At 39.8% G+C, this 16426-nt stretch overlaps 2 protein-coding genes across 3 annotated transcripts; one reads left to right on the forward strand and one right to left on the reverse strand.

Annotated features, from left to right (window-relative positions):
* Positions 1-290: 290 nt before the first annotated feature.
* aldob (aldolase b, fructose-bisphosphate) lies at positions 291-4283 on the forward strand. Its single transcript, XM_027002097.3, has 9 exons — positions 291-445; positions 1117-1229; positions 1511-1722; positions 2148-2202; positions 2347-2507; positions 2923-3006; positions 3114-3288; positions 3378-3577; positions 3908-4283. The coding sequence occupies exons 2-9, from the start codon at positions 1118-1120 to the stop codon at positions 4001-4003; spliced, it is 1095 nt and encodes a 364-aa protein (XP_026857898.2). The 5' UTR covers positions 291-445; position 1117; the 3' UTR covers positions 4004-4283.
* A 3647-nt stretch (positions 4284-7930) lies between these two features.
* maea (macrophage erythroblast attacher, E3 ubiquitin ligase) lies at positions 7931-16412 on the reverse strand. Of its 2 annotated transcripts, XM_081699296.1 has the most exons (10): positions 16275-16360; positions 15865-15946; positions 11702-11887; positions 11296-11499; positions 10804-10926; positions 10514-10590; positions 10284-10392; positions 10006-10139; positions 9641-9836; positions 7931-9521 (listed from the first exon to the last, which is right to left on the reverse strand). In XM_081699296.1, the coding sequence occupies exons 3-10, from the start codon at positions 11810-11812 to the stop codon at positions 9426-9428; spliced, it is 1050 nt and encodes a 349-aa protein (XP_081555422.1). In that variant the 5' UTR covers positions 11813-11887; positions 15865-15946; positions 16275-16360; the 3' UTR covers positions 7931-9425. The 2 variants fall into 2 exon arrangements, with proteins under 2 accessions (XP_081555422.1, XP_026857947.2); XM_027002146.3 differs by lacking the exon at positions 15865-15946 and having other exon boundaries at positions 16275-16412.
* Positions 16413-16426: the final 14 nt, after the last annotated feature.

Here is a 16426-nt window from a genome sequence, read left to right on the forward strand (position 1 = left end):
ACGAAAGAGGGCATGGCTGTTCTTGTTTTGGTGGATCGTATGTACTACAGAATAACCTACATCTTGCGGAGTAATTTAAGTAATGTTCAATGTTCAAGTAATGGAAATAGTAAAACAATTCATTTGCGTATAGTGTTTAAGAAGTTGCTACAAATATATAAAAATAAATCGTGCATTTTTAACAAACACATCTACTGGTTTAGGCATTTTCCTCCTGGACCCAGGCTTGTGTTCGTGCTGACGCCCCCCGTCTATATCCTGACCAATAGCTTCACTGCGATCAGCGCACGCCTGTTCTACGACTTTTTTGCCCAACCTCCACCGCAGCGAGAAATAAATACCACTTTGTGAGAGTTCCTCATCGCGGCTATAGTGTTAAATCACGGGAACAGCTTCCTTTAATCATCTCGCATTTCCAGCGGTACACATCTAGACCACCGAACAAGTAAGGATCGTTACCGACTTACACTGCACTATAATAGCTGCTTGTTGTTAAACTTAAGAGAACCACTTAACGTTTAAGGTTAGTTTATTTGTGAGCCATATCATAACCGATGTATCATCACAAAATAGACAATATTGGAGTGAAATGTTACTGCTTTTTCCCTATTTGTCTCGGCGTTTGTTGAACGTAATAGAATGATCTGTCGAACTACTACGTGAATTTCCGAGGCTTCCAGGACACGTGTCCATAGCCGAAGAGTCTTGCAAAGTTGTTCTTTGTTCTTACGAAATTAATCTTACAAACTTCAACTTTTGATCTCAGCTGGAACAACTATGTAAGGCCAGAGCAAACTACGCATAAATCGTTTATTAATGTTGCAATATGTATCGTCCAAGACTCTTGCTCGAGTAGAAACTTATCATAGAGCAACTTTTGCGCTTAGCCTTTAGACGACTTCTGTTCCAGAAAGTGTAGATCATTATTACTTGTTAATAGGGAGGAGCAAGTTTATCTGCTTCTTGACTTGCCACGTTAGGCCAAATATTTGCCGATCGCGCAAAAGACCATAGAGAACTGCTAAGTAACAGGAGATTCACACAAACAGCAATACATGCAAACATTTATTGCTCAATTCTATTAATTAAATTGACTCCATGTTCCCCTCTTTTCAGGATGACCCACCAGTACCCAGCCCTTTCTCCAGAGCAGAAGAAGGCGCTAGCAACAATTGCACAGCGTATAGTGGCTCCTGGAAAGGGTATCCTGGCTGCAGATGAATCCACAGGTCAGAGTTTTCAGTATCTCAGTTAAACAATTGTCATTCTCATTTGAGTTCATCATCATTTTGCATAAACAATGTCTAGCAAGAGTTTTTTAAAACAAATTTTTTGGCCTACTGACAATAAAGCAAACACAGTTTCAGTATCTTGGATTTCAGTCTATATTTTAAATAACAATTTTGTGATTATATTGCTTGTGTATATTTAATGACAACTTATTAATAACTTCTCATAGTAGGACCATAAGACAAATTTTAAATGATCATCCAAACATATCCTACTTCAGGCACCATGGGGAAACGTCTGCAGAAGATCAATGTGGAGAACACGGAGGAAAACCGCCGTACCTTCCGTGACCTCCTGTTCTCCGTTGATGCTTCTATTTCTGAGAGCGTGGGAGGAGTCATTTTCTTCCATGAGACTCTCTATCAGAAATCCAACACAAGTGTTCCATTCCCCAAGCTTGTGAAGGATAAGGGCATTGTAGTTGGCATCAAGGTAATGTTCCTATTTAAGAACAGAAATTATTCCAGTCCCATAAAAATGTCCATAATCAGGTTCTAAATACAAATCTAAATACAAAACTGCTTAGAGGGGTCACTAAGAACAAAAGTCTCTTCCTTACTATTCACACTTGCATGCTCAGAGAATACTTGATCAGCTCTTTCTTAAACAACAGGACAAAGTGCACCTTGCGCAATTCTTTCCACTCCTCATTCTACAGGCATGATGTTGCTTTAGTTTTACATATGCAACAGGTTAAACTGGTATTTTGGACAGACATTTGAGGGACTTTATTTCTACCCTTGTTTTTTCACACAAAGATTAACTATATTTTTGGATACACTAAACACATCCTAATACAGGTTTAACAGAAGTGATCGTATGATGTAGAGTATCATTTGCCTCTCGGCTCTTATCAGGTGGACAAAGGAACAGCAAGGCTGAATGGAACTGATGACGAGACAACCACACAGGGTAAATCTAACATGATTTGATGAAGCACAGTTGCATGTTCAAGTGTTCTGTTAGCACAACATTGTGTTGTTAGCACAATCAGGACTTTACCACCATATAAAGGCACTTGGATCTTGATAACCATTTTATCCCTGTCACACTCAGGACTGGATGGCCTGTCTGAACGCTGTGCTCAGTACAAAAAGGATGGTTGTGACTTTGCTAAGTGGCGCTGTGTGCTAAAGATCTCTGGCTGTTGCCCCTCTGCTCTTTCCATTGCGGAAAATGCTAATGTACTCGGCCGATATGCCAGCATCTGCCAACAGGTGATTCCCAAGCACACAAACTGGCTTTGTTCATCAAACACAAATGTCCAAGTGCTAAAATCAGTTATCATCTGTTGTTTGGTCATGAGACTGCACTGAGCAATTAGTGTTCACCTTTTGTGGGCAGCAGTGCACTCAGTGATGCCACATGGTCATTAGTTTGAAATGATGAGGGCAGGCATTATGCAGAACAGAGGAGCCATGTGCCAGCCTGTGCACCCCCGGATGCTGATTCAGCAGGTGATTCTACTTGATGTGACGGAGGGGGTGGAAGGGGAACTGACTTGCTGTTGGGAGAATGAGCTACATGAAAAGAATTGAGACCCGCTTGTATGGGTTTTAAAATATACCCCCTTTCAACATACTGTGTTCCAACACAATGCCTCACTTTTCTGTATCTTGTTCTTTCCCTTAGAATGGCTTGGTGCCTATTGTTGAGCCTGAGATTCTCCCAGATGGAGATCATGACCTGCAGCGCTGCCAGTATGTTACAGAGAAGGTGAGCTTGCTCCACGCTGACACTAAAAAAAGTAGATCAAAACAAACATTCCATGGTATAGAACTTCTGTAATCTTTTTTTTTTTTTTTTTTTTTTTGGTTCTTTAGGTCCTTGCTGCAGTGTACAAAGCACTCTCTGACCATCATGTGTACTTGGAGGGGACTCTGCTCAAGCCCAACATGGTCACAGCTGGACACTCCTGCACCAAGAAGTACACCCCAGAGGAGGTTGCCATGGCAACAGTCAGTGCGCTCAGACGTACTGTACCTGCTGCAGTACCAGGTGGCGGGGGAGACTTTTATTCATTTGTTTGTTTATTTATTCAGTGCTTTATTCCATGCTCACTGTGTACATCTTCATTTACCTCTCAGGCATCTGCTTCCTGTCGGGAGGCCAGAGTGAAGAGGAAGCTTCGCTCAACCTGAACGCCATCAACCAGACACCTCTGCACAAGCCCTGGAAACTCACCTTTTCCTACGGCCGTGCTCTCCAGGCTTCAGCCCTCGCTGCATGGAAAGGACGGGCAGAAAACAAGAAGGCTGCACAAGACGCCTTCTGCACCCGAGCCAAGGTGAGCATGCCCTCGAAAGTTGTCCAAATTGGTAACAACTACTTTAGGTCCAGAGTCGATGGCTTGTCTTCTTTAAAATCCCTAAACCTGTTCTATTTTTTATGTTTTTTTATGTTATGTTTTTATTGCTTTTTTACAATTTAATAGAATAAACAACCAACCAGACTCCAAGGCAGTGTATCTGCACTCCTACAATTTTAGAAGCATACAGGCAGCCTATGGGGAGTGGGCGGGGCCTCTACATGTAAAACAAAAGCTGTATGAAGCAGCAGATGCAGATCTGGCAAACTGATAACACACTTTTTTTTTTTTTTTACCCTCCCCCTGCAGATTAACGGTCTGGCATCTAAAGGCGAATACAAGCCCACAGGCCAGGCTGACCAGGCTGCCATGAAGTCCCTTTACACTGCCAGCTATAACTACTAGACCAAACATGCCACCAACTATGCCAGCTTTTACTGGACCATACTTAATGAAAGCTGTGTAAACAAAGTGACCAAAACATGTTCAAGATAACATGGTAATATTATCTTTAAAACTTTGCATGTGCAGAATTTTAATCTAGACTGTCCTGGACTAATGTGAAAATGACCAAATTCCTAAAATGCCATACCTGACTGAACTGGAAATGACTAACTTCAGACTGACCTTGCTTCACATGACTAAGTATCTTTTTTAATCTTGGAATAAATGAGAGGAAAATGCATGCACTGTCTGTTATCTTTAATCTTTTCTCTAGTATGTGTGAACCTTTTATCTGTCATTTATGGATTTTAAATACAGTTTATATAACAATAAATAATATTTGTATAAAGGTTACTCAAGTTAAAATGGTCGAGTCTGGGATCTCATGTGGAATGTATACCCATCTGCTGGTTGATGTGTAAATGTGGGTAAAGTTCTCTGTTTGCAGCTGGCTTCTGTCATAGGCAAGGCTTACTGTGCTGCTGGGTGGTGTTTATCGGTGAAGCGTGGGTGAAACAGCTTTAAGATGCTGGACAGGTTATTTATCCTAGCCTCATCCAAGGCAGTCCTTCCCCATAGATCTTTAACCTAACAGAGGAAGAACAGACAGCAGTAACAGTTGCTATGAAATACCCGTTAAACCATGCAATACAGTGAAACAGAGATGGGGGATGAAGATGTGTATTTTTCAGGTCTTTCTGTGTTTCTAAAAAAAGCAGTTGGTATGTGCTTGCTTGGCTCATACCAAAGGGACTGCTCCATACTCCAGTAGTATTGTCACCATGTATGGGTCTTTGTTCCTCACTGCAGTGTGCAAAGCCGTCCTTCCATTATAATCTCCATAGTCCATGTTCACACCAGCCAGATACCAAGCACGCAGAAGCTGATAGTCTGCAGTCTTGACTGCCCTGATCAGCAGAGAGACAAAGACCAAACTTATAGCATGATGGAAGCACTGAGAATGCTGAACAAAGAGAATGAGAGGAACTGACTTGATAAGATCCATGGCAATGCGCAGAGGCTCCAGGGTAATGGTTGCTCCCTTCAGCTTCAAGATTTTAATTATATTAAAGTGCCTGAAATATTCAATGCCATCGAGTACACACCAAAGCTCTTAATTACAATGAGTTCAAATTTTAATGTACCTGTTGGAATGTTTGCTACAACAACCCCTTTTAGGTAATCTATAGTACAGGGATTTAAGCAAACTTCTTACAATAAATTGTCTAATCACTTACGTGTTTTTGATGGCAAGTTGCAAGGGGGTGCAATCAAATCGGTTTCTTAGCTGAGTAGTTGCTCCTTTAGACATAAGGTACTTCACCATGTCAAACTTCCCATTCTGACAGGCATGATGAATTGCAGTAAAGCCATCATAATTCCCCACATTCACATCCATCTGAGAGAAAATATATGGGAATGAAATCTGGTACATTCTAAAGATTTTTCCAGCACTCCCCCATCCCTCCATTTGCATGGTAAAGGAATTGTGCAATGCACATCAGATAAAATTACAATAATTTACTTCCATTACACAATAACTTCAAAAGTGAGATCAATTGTGGTGGATACTAGGAGCACACCAAGGTCATTCTTGTGGCTATATTGTATTGTATTGGTTGACATCAAATTAAGAGGTAGCCATTTGAGGGCTTTCATTAAGTGCTCCAGAATGCTAAGATGAAGTTTTGCTCTTTTGGGCCATTGTGTGAAGTGCTCTGTTCAAACTGCAGGGAAGTAGTAGTACAATTTCAAGTGGGTAACCATATTTATTTCTTAACAAATGGACTGAACCAATGAACCGAAGTGGAATTGACACAACTGGTCAGACAATATTAAATCAATCCTTACGCTTGAACTAAAATGCTGTCTTCTCATTCTGAACACCAGCGAATAACGCAAGCATAGACAGTCTGTACCCCTTCTACCGCATTCACAATGCTTCATATGTTACAAATTAGGAAAAGAATATTTTCAAAACACAAAAAAATCAAGGGAAGATGGAGACTGAGAAAAAAGATGGGGATGTACAGGTTACCAAAATAAGCTCTTAGGCTATGATGATTCACTAAGAACAATATAACAGGACAGATCTTTCCACACAAAGAACAATGATCCTACCTGTTGCAGAATTTCCTGTAAGGAAACAAAGTCGTTGTTCTCCACACAGCCACAGGCAAACGAAGGCAGCAGCAAAGCCAAGGTTTCCCTTGCCTCCTGGTTTATGGATGATGGATGCATTTTAAATTTAAGCCTTGATCTAAAGTCAACTGAAAGAAGTTGAGCACCTTACCTCAGGTGTCTTTTTTCTTAACCATCTGAGAGCAAGGACTCTACCCAAGGAACACAGGAAATGCCAGTCACGGATTTTGATGCTCACGATTTTTATGCGTTTGGCAAATGATTGCACTTCTTGTGTGTCATTTGCTAAGGTACAGGATTCAACATAGGTGGGAAAAGTGAGAGAAGCACAATATGCAACATTTATATCATTATTTGAAATGCATTCTTCTTAGCTCAAAAACTTCCCTTCAGTGTACCTGCACCAGTTCATTTCCAATCATAGTATCCAAAGGCCAAAACCCAATGTAGTCAAACATGATTCCCCCAAATTGGATCAGATTTTTTTGGAAACTCGGAAGGCCAAAGCAGTCTTACAAGATAAATATTTGCTGCAGAATATTTCTGTTGTTCAGTTCAATCCTGTAAAAGCACATTTAACCCTCCTATTGTGTTCGGGTCAAATCTGACCAGTTTAACTTTTTTTTTTTTAAGTTAAAAAATGTCAAAATATTTCCTCAGAAACCTAGATAGCTAGGTTAGGTACATAGTTTCAAATTCTTGGCAACCTACATTAAGATTAAAGAGGCTCTTTGGCTACCCAGCTAACCTAGCTAGCAGTTTTCCCCCTTTTTGGTAGAAAAGTAATCTTTATAGCTAGTTAGCTCACTTGCAGTGAGTCAGAGTCTTCAATCACTATTCAACCTACTACGAGTAAAAGCTAAATTTATAATCAGAATGTAAGAAAAAGGCGTGCAAGGACATACAACTTACTTGCCATGGTTTACGATATATGGGGCCGTGTTATTAAATTAGCTAGCTAACAGTCCAGCTCCAGCTGGGTAAATAGCTAGCGTTAGCTAGATAACCGTCAAAGCTACTCTGCTCGCGATCAAAACGTTGTCTTTTTGTAGCAGTTTAAGTTTATTTGCCGTTATGAATTTGGATTTTTTTTACTTACTTATGTCAACATATTTTTATTATAACATAATAGCCTGCTTTTCATTTACCCCCATTTGAATCTAATAATCATTTACGGCATTTAGTCAACTCTCTTATCCAGAGCGATTTACAAAAGGGCTATAATTTACTCATAGAATACATCCTAGCCAGTAAAGCAGGGTAGAGTCCAATATACTAGAATACCGTAGAAATACAGGGATCAGTGCTGATGCCTAGAGGTACAAAATACATAACCTCTATCTTAGACAATGATAAGTGCAATAAACAATAAGTACTAGTTTGTTAGTCAGCATCAGTGTAATAAACAACCCTACAATAAATACTAGTTTCAGTTATATAGGAGTAGGGTCAGTGGTCATTTAAATATATTTTTTCGAATAGGTGGGTCTTCAGTCTGCATTTGAATAATAACCACCCAATTTCTGCCATCAAGTCACGGATCCATGATCATTGTTATTAATGCAACTTCCCCGTAATCCTGAATTGGAACTACATGTGACTAATAATTCTTCCTTTATCAGATCAAGCTACCAAGGTTGATTGTACAACTATTAAAAATGAAATGTTTTCCAAATCTTTTTTTAACCTTGTGTGACTGATGAATTAGTGTTTCACATAAATGTTTTTTTCCAGAGACAGACAGGATTTAATCAAATTAATTTTTTATTGGTGACTAGACATGAACAACTCAACTAGCCTAAGAATATACACATGCAGGAGAAGTATCTAGGTAGCTTTTCCACACTTACAATAAAATAGCACATTTGGAAGCAACTTGCCAATACAAAGGAAAAATTGTGGTGTGCTTAGAAAGTAGGGCCTGGGTGGTCATAGACTACCCATCAGTTACCCTGCAGTTGCTCCAGTGAAATCTGGGAAAAATTGAGACTTTAAAATAGAAAACGTTTGCTTGACCAATGATGCATTACATTTTATTATTTTGTTTTAAATTACCATGAAATAACTAACTATCTGAAGCACACACTTAAAATAACATTTGACAAGTGACTGATTAAAACCATGAACCACATCAGTCCCAAGCCCATGTAGCCCTTACTATTTAGACCTAACACAAAATAGGAAGACAGCCTATTTAGGGAAATCTGAAGTAACGGCCTTGTGAGGTATGAAGACATACTGCGTCACACCATATAGTGTACTGTATATGAAACGAATCTAACCTGAGATCCAGACACCACAGACCACTCTGGTAAATGAATGCATCTTTAATCCCAAATACACCACTAAATTTGGCATTAAGTCATGGATAGTGTCACAACCGATCATGTTTTGTGTGGTAACATATAGATTTCCTTACAAAGCAACCTTGAAAGTTTACACTGCTCACAATGTAATCCTGCTACACCTGACCTAACAGTATGAGTTTGGTCATGATGAGAATACAAGGCTTTATTTGATGTACTGCAAGTAATGCTGTTACCAATCACTGATACGTCTAACACAGCATGTAATGTAAAATGTCAGCTAACAACCCTTTACAGATAGCTACCCACAGATCATGATGTCCTTCTACACCTAGTTACACCAACCAAGAAATATGTGAGAAATATTGCCACTGATGCTACTATACTTTCTAACAGGCAACTGTATGGATGAGCAAGTTTGTTAAAATGTGCCAGTATTCAACATGTTAACAGATTTCACAGGTGCTTAAACAAGGCCTTAGAAAGGTATCCCAATTATGACCCTGTCACAATCTGTCTAAAAAGAGGGATGCAAAATGGTCACCCTTGATGAAAAACCAATGAATAGTCAGTTTTCTTAAACACATTTTAAAAAAGGAGAATCTCTCAGGTATATGATATGGAGTCATGTCCTTTTGTCCTCACCACACAACTATAAAGAACCCCAAAAAAAGTAAATGCCAAAATATCAACCTTGTGAAATGACAGATATTCTTCCCTATTTTTACCATTCAGTTGCACGGTAAAACCTCAAATTGATTCTAAACCTTTGCTTCGGTAAAGGTTTTGCAGGTCAGCAGAGGGCATGTTGTCAACTGAATTCAGTCTCATGGAATATGGGCTGGGGAATTGAGGCCCTTGAACTAGTCACCCTGGCATTCATCCAGCCCAGGGTGGTGTCATAAAGAACCAAGATCTACCGTCTGGAGGTCTCATCACATGATGTAGACCTTCTCAGCCTGGGAGAAATTGAAGACTTCTTTGGTTCTGGGGCACACTACTTTGTCATCTTGACGAATAGACAAGAGGGACTGCAAAAAGAAGCAAAAAGAATGAAAAAATATTAATTGCCCATGCATTTTACAAGCCCTCACAAGATGATTTGAGAAGGCTAGATAACCAGAAGGTCCTCCAACTGCGCTCTACTTACATTGTAGCCATAAACATAGCCATTAGGCAGCATCATGGGTGGATTGTTCTCATTCATGACCTCGCCTGAGATTTTACACACCAGACGGGAATTTGCACAGTGGGCCATGGGGAGAGGTTGGGCTAACTTGTTTAGTGACTTGCTGCATACAGGGCAGTCTGGGTTTTTCGATGTACCATCCTCTTTGTAACACTGCCTGTGACCCAATAGTTAAGGACAGGAACTAGCATCATTGGGCTGCTGGAAGAACTATTCACCTTAAAACAAACATGCAATTTTCAAGTGAATGATGTCAGTTCTCTCTGATGCCTGCTAAGTCACCTGAGACATGTTAGAGGCTATTGAAGCTGTTGCTGAAAGGATACGGGGTTTTGATGGCGGAAAGGCCAGCCTGGAGTGTGATGGTGAACACAGAATTGTTTCCCAGCTGGTGTAATCTGTAGTTGTCATATCTGAATTGCTGAATCAACATTTTCCAGCGGCCAGGATCCAGAAGGTCCTATAAGAAACAAGCAGCGCATTCCAAATGGTTTAAACCTCCCACCACTCTCAATGCCTAAAGACCATATTTTTCATTTGACTATAGATCTATATGGAAGTTCATTATTAGAAAAGGGCTACTTTGAGTGGTGTGAAACCTTGCCTTGTATGGGGAAATGTGGGTGTCAGACGGGAAAGCCAACATGCCCATCACCTGCCGAACCTCATCCAGCTGCCCACCTTCTGCTTGGCTGAAGTGTTTCCGTGCATGTCTACAGCAAATAAAGTTAATTTCAAAGTGCAGTGGATGCTTACTTCTTCTGTAAGGTCATGGGTAGTTCACAAAATAAACCTGTTAAGATGGATGTTTAACATTCCTGCGTGCTACTATACCTTACTGCATCCATGCGTTTGTTCTGTCGAATGAGCTCAATAAATTCCTGGATCCTCAAACTGAATTCCAAACAGCTCTGCATTATAAAATGCATTTACAATTTTACTGCATTTAAATATAACTTTACGAAACAGCTTACCCAATCCGTGATATGCACTTAACAGATCTTTACACTACTGAAGATGGATGAAAATGTATTGGCTTCAAGTCAAAATGAGTATATTGTAAGGAATGAAGGAAACATGGTAATCCTTCTAAATTCAAACCTACCAAGCCAGGAGAGGCTTACCTTCATTTTCCGCAAACGAGACTTGTTGTCATGGCACCAGGCCAGACAGGTCGATGTTTCCTGCCTTTCAAGGGATTCTTCCACTTCCTTTGCAGTAAGGAACATCTCAATATTGACCAAATCCTAGTAGAATAATATGTTCAGAGCAATGAACTGTCAATGGGAAGCAACCAACCCACCCACCAACTGCAAATAAAACCCTGAGTGAAAAATGAGCCACTAATTTAGTCTAATCAAACGGCTCTTTACACTTTGAGGTAATATTTTTAGAAACGCTTAAAATTCATAAGACTGCTCTTATTCAACCACCTCTTACACTGTAAGGACCCACTGTTGGGTCCAAAGTCTCATTCCTCACTCAAACTACAAAACTTTCATATTATGTTCAGTGTATTTAATAAAATATTGCTGTGATTATTGACATGCCATAGTAATAAGCCCAGTTTCTTAGGTGAGCCACCATTATGGGTACTGAGATGAGAGTGGTCCCACCTCGATGTCGCTCTGGCGCGCAAGCTTAACTGCAGTATTGTAATAACCGCAGCGCAGCAGATGTTCCACCATCATTCGGTCCATACGCTTCCTCTTCCACACGCTGACATTGGCCGGCTGGTCACTGCTGTGCTCTTTCAGATGCTCAATGCGTCGTTTGCATAGCTTGGCACTCTCATCCTCTGCCTGAATGGACTCAGCCGCCTTCAGAAGGGATCAGCCTATCAGAACTCTTCTCCACTCATAGCACTTTAATAGTTAGCTCCTTGCAAATATCTGATCAGCCTCACTGAGAAAGCACTAAAGGTGTACAGATTTAAATGTTTAGTTGATTTAAAAAAAAAATTTCTGGCTAGTGAAATTTTGTTTACCATATTAATAAGAAAAGTATGATCTTGGAGCTGACCTTCCTTTTGAGTGCACTTAGCTTTTCAACCACGCCATCCAGAAGTGAGACCACAGAATCCACTACTGGGAAGGAACTGCTGAGTGTCTTCTCCAGCTCGGCAACCACCATGGTCACGTGACTAGTCTCCCGGTCTATGTTCTTCTGAGCCGCACGGAAGCGTTTATTTAAGGTCTCATAAGGAACCTGTAGTGTACATGAAAATCTCATGAGTTTTGTACCCACCAAATATCATCCTAGAACCTACTTTGTGGTTACAAGAGCAATACGCAACTTTTTTTTCCCCTTTTGCTTGCCAGTTGTACATTGATGGCACACTGTAAGTCACATCATTTGTTACTTTAAAACATACAAACTTTTCATGTTTACTTGATAAGGAAGCCATTAACCCCAGCTCTCAGAGCACTGTGAGCCCCCACTAGGTATTCCACATTATTTACTGTCAAGAAAAATAAACAGGCATGATTTACCAATTATTTCTCCTTATTTTAAGACATATTAAGGTTATAGTTTACCATTGTTAAAGTACACTCAATCATTAAGTTATTAACCATAAGAGTTATTAATTTAGGAACTGAGGTCCTCAGTAAACTCACTGACAAAAACTATTCAATTTAAAACCTGACACTATACGGGGGTGTTTAAATCTATCAATATCCATTATAAAGTATAATTTATTTATCCCTACTATGATATTCTCAAGCTAGCCTACATTACATTATTTCAATGAGGTTAGGTTCCTGGGTTGTTATAGAAAACGACACCCATTTCTATGTAAAATTATAACTATTCTTATATTTTGGCTTTTTGAGACAATTATCATATATTAATTGTAACAGGCAGGAACAAATGAATTATCTTTAACAGATTTGCTGTAAAAATTTGTTCTTTGTTTAAGGCACCCTTTCGTTTACATGTGATTCAAGCATGTTTTACTGAAATGGATATCAGTGCTAGGAGCAATTTAAGCATGTTACAAGCATGCTTGCTAATGAGATAATTAACAGATCATCATACCAACATAAATATAGGTTAAAACATAAGAACTTGGAGGAAGATCTCGTGACTCAGCACCCATGGGTGGAACTGAAAGCCATCAGCTTCAGGTGGCAACTGCTGTAAGCAGTACCAGCCAGCTGAATACCATCTGCATCTGTCTCTCAGGAGTGGCACCAGCCATTGAAAGCCAACATCTGATGTGTTATGAAAATATGATCATGTTATCAAGACCATCAGAGTAATTAGCCTATTAAATCCACAAGAAAACTGGGCTTGTGCTGGTTATTGTTGCTTAACCTGTAAATAATATTTAGTAGTTAAAATTTAATAGAACATGGAAGATCTGGTGGTTGTCAGCACTAGTATGTGGAATTGAAAGTCAACACTCAAGAGCCACCATGAATGCCATCAGCATCTGCTTCTCAAGAGTGACACTGGCCACTGAACACCATCAGCATTTGCCTCTCAAAAGTAGAACCAACTGTTTAAGCCACTTGCCACTTGTGAACATGTGGAACTGACAGCCATTGGCATCGGCCTCTCAGGTCCATACACCATTAGTGGCACCAGTGGGCAGCTTTGCCATTCTGCAAGTGACTTTAAAAGTGGAGTGTTAGCTGAGTTGAACCAGTCTTTCACACACCACTTTAAATAACCCCTGTCATCGCGTATTCCCAAACACACAACCCTATATAACTACTTGCCAAATATGGAGAATCTCACATAGGCTAACTAGAGCATAAAACATATTTGTATCAACTTATCAATAGGCAACAAGAAGACTCATCACCCAGAAGTGGTCACAACTATTACTTAATCTACAACTACCTGGCAAAGGTTAAGCAGTCTTAATTTGTGGCAGTCTTTTACTTGTTTATACTGAGTTTCCGTAATACTCTGAATGATGCGTTTAACGAAAGCCATTTTTAAATTTTGCTAGTAGCCTACACTTTACCGTTTTCACGCCAGTTAGCTAATTCCTGGACGACCGAATTTAAATTAACCGCCAAAATCGGAGATTCACTTGTATAATTCTAATGTATTTTAACTAATACATGGGCCAATAGTTGGGATACATGTTAAGCAACAATAAATATGTAAATTAATACAAGGCCACTTTTCTCGTGGAATTAACAGGCCAATCACGTCGATGGTCCAGATAACACGGACACATTTTAATAAAACATCCTTTTAATGTTTCGTGGTTGGCGCCTGAAGCTGTTGGCTTTCAACTCAGCACGCCGATGGTGACAGTCACCAGATCTTCCTCCTAGCTCTTCTAGCTATATTACTACTAATGGTCATAGGATAAGCAACTATAAATAATAGGCTAATAAATGAAACCTGCACAAGCCTACTTTTCTCGTCGATTCAATTGCCCTGAGGGTGTCGATACTATGAACATACACTGATAACATCCTTTTGAATAATTCTTTTTTTTTTTTTACTTACTACGCTCTCGATAACTGCATACTATTATAGCCCATGTCCCTGAACGTCTGCTATAATCTAGGAACATTGGGTTAACTAGCCGACTGTTACCGTCACATAGCATTCCGCTAAAGTCAGAACTTAACAACGGTTGGGTACACACGTCCACCCAGTACAACAAAAACAAAAAGTTACATTTCCACAAATCCTTCAAATTACACTTCACTTTTAATAGGTGTGGAGTTGTGGTTAGCATAGCCGAGTGGCCGATGCTCACAAAGGGAGTTGTTTTTGGACACCTGTCGTTAGAGCCAAGTACCAAAATCAAGTGGCCCTCGCGATACGTGCTATTTCCGGATGGTAGAGCGGCCACTTCCTGCTGCCACTTGCCAAAGAGAAACCTTGCTGTGCTTATTTAATATTCTCAATCTCGACAGTCCAGTCTAATTAAGTAGGCTAAATGACAAAGATCCTTGTTTCAGGTCATAATGTAAAATATTGATGCAGAAAGCACCAACTCAGCACAATTTCATATGAACGTGAATACTGAAAATGCAGTCTTTATCTTACATTAAAAAAATTAATTTTAGCTGTAAGGCTGTATTCCCTAATTAGGTCTATATCTTATTTAAATCGCTACTATAATATTTAACAAAAATTGTGACAACCTAATATTTAGGGTACTAATATCAAAACGCTAAATCTGGACAATAGCCTAATTTCATAACAATCATTCACCACACCTACACAATTGTAATACAAAGGCTAGGCTAACTAAATCAAAGTCACTGACTGTGATCAGGTAAAACTACCAGCCACATCATCGTCATCAATAGGTCCAACGAGGCTTTTAAAAAAATCCACACCCGATCCCATGTTTTCAACACAGGATGCAAATGATTGTTTTGTTGCCATCTTATACCTGGTCGCATGCAATGATGAATCTGTATCATTGAAATTCTGTTTGCGTGCACAGTACCAGAAAAAAATGACTGAAATCAATTTCCCGTGTTTAGCCTAAACACAAAGCATACGACTGAACTCAACATGTACAGTTTATACGACAATACGGAAATGCACACAAATCAGCGTTATACTTATAACTGTTAGATTCTACCAGTAGAAAAAACATGTGACGCAGAGAACAAAGGTGGTATGCCAGCCATCAAATATATTGCTATCAATATGTTCCGAAACGGAGAGGTTGTGTGTATGCATGAATTTCGTCCAATCTGATCAGTCACTGTTATGCATTTTAAGACATTTAACGCGATATACTCAACTGCGTGCACACATACCCTGTTCAGCTGAGCTGAGGCTCGCAAGCATGTGCATTCTTCCAGTGTGTATGACTAGTAGCTGCTAGATCTGTCTAAAACACTGCCTGCTTTGGCTTGGTAGCTAACGTTAACTAACGCCGGACACTGGTTGGTATCATCATAGACAATTAGCTAGATACCTATATACCCGACCACTCTTAAATGAATCCATGTGTATATGACTAGTGTTAGCTAGCTAGCTAAGTAACTAACCAGGCGACTAGCTAGATATGTGTTATGTGCTTGTGTTGATGGTAAGCTAACATTAGTTTACAGAGATATCTCCTCACTTCACAGCACATCTCACGTCATATTAGCTAGTAGCTAACTAGCCAACTGGCTACTTCTTGACAGCAATAGCAACCAGCGAGACACCATTTAGCTCTTCCAGCAGCGAGCTAAAACATCCATTACCTGCAGGGGGAGGCTAGCAGATGGTATAAGGACCGAAGGACCGATCTTAGTGTCATCCAATATCTCTGGATAAGACTTCTTACTAAGAAAAACAAGATAACAATACTAACTAACGTTTCTTGATGCTGCTAATCAGGCAACAAATAAACTGGGCCACTTTTCACCTTGGCGTACTTGTCAAACCCTTCAAAATATATTCAGCACTCATTTTCTCTGGCTTGTTTTGCTAACTTATTTAGCTTTAGCTAGCCAGCTAGTTGTCTGAATATACGCGAACACTTCTCGACTGAGGATCATTTTGTTGACACCTGTATTAACTAGATGAGTTAACACACAGGCAACATAGACCAACATGACCTATTTCGTCGGGCTGATCAGGGTGCTATAATGGGGGGAAAGCTACTACAAACCTTCAAAGTTGGATATTCTTGAACCTTAAGAGCCATAGATAGTTGAGCAGCTGTTTCTTGTACCGCCATCTTCGTTTTGGGAAAACACTTGGAAACTCTTGTTCAGCCGCCCTTACAGTAGTTTTCATTACAAACTGTTCTTTCCTGCCCCC

The sequence above is a fragment of the Electrophorus electricus genome, chromosome 16, assembly GCF_041902795.1.
Source record: "Electrophorus electricus isolate QZ-2024a chromosome 16, ASM4190279v1, whole genome shotgun sequence".
In the NCBI taxonomy this organism is placed as follows: Eukaryota; Metazoa; Chordata; class Actinopteri; order Gymnotiformes; family Gymnotidae; genus Electrophorus; species Electrophorus electricus.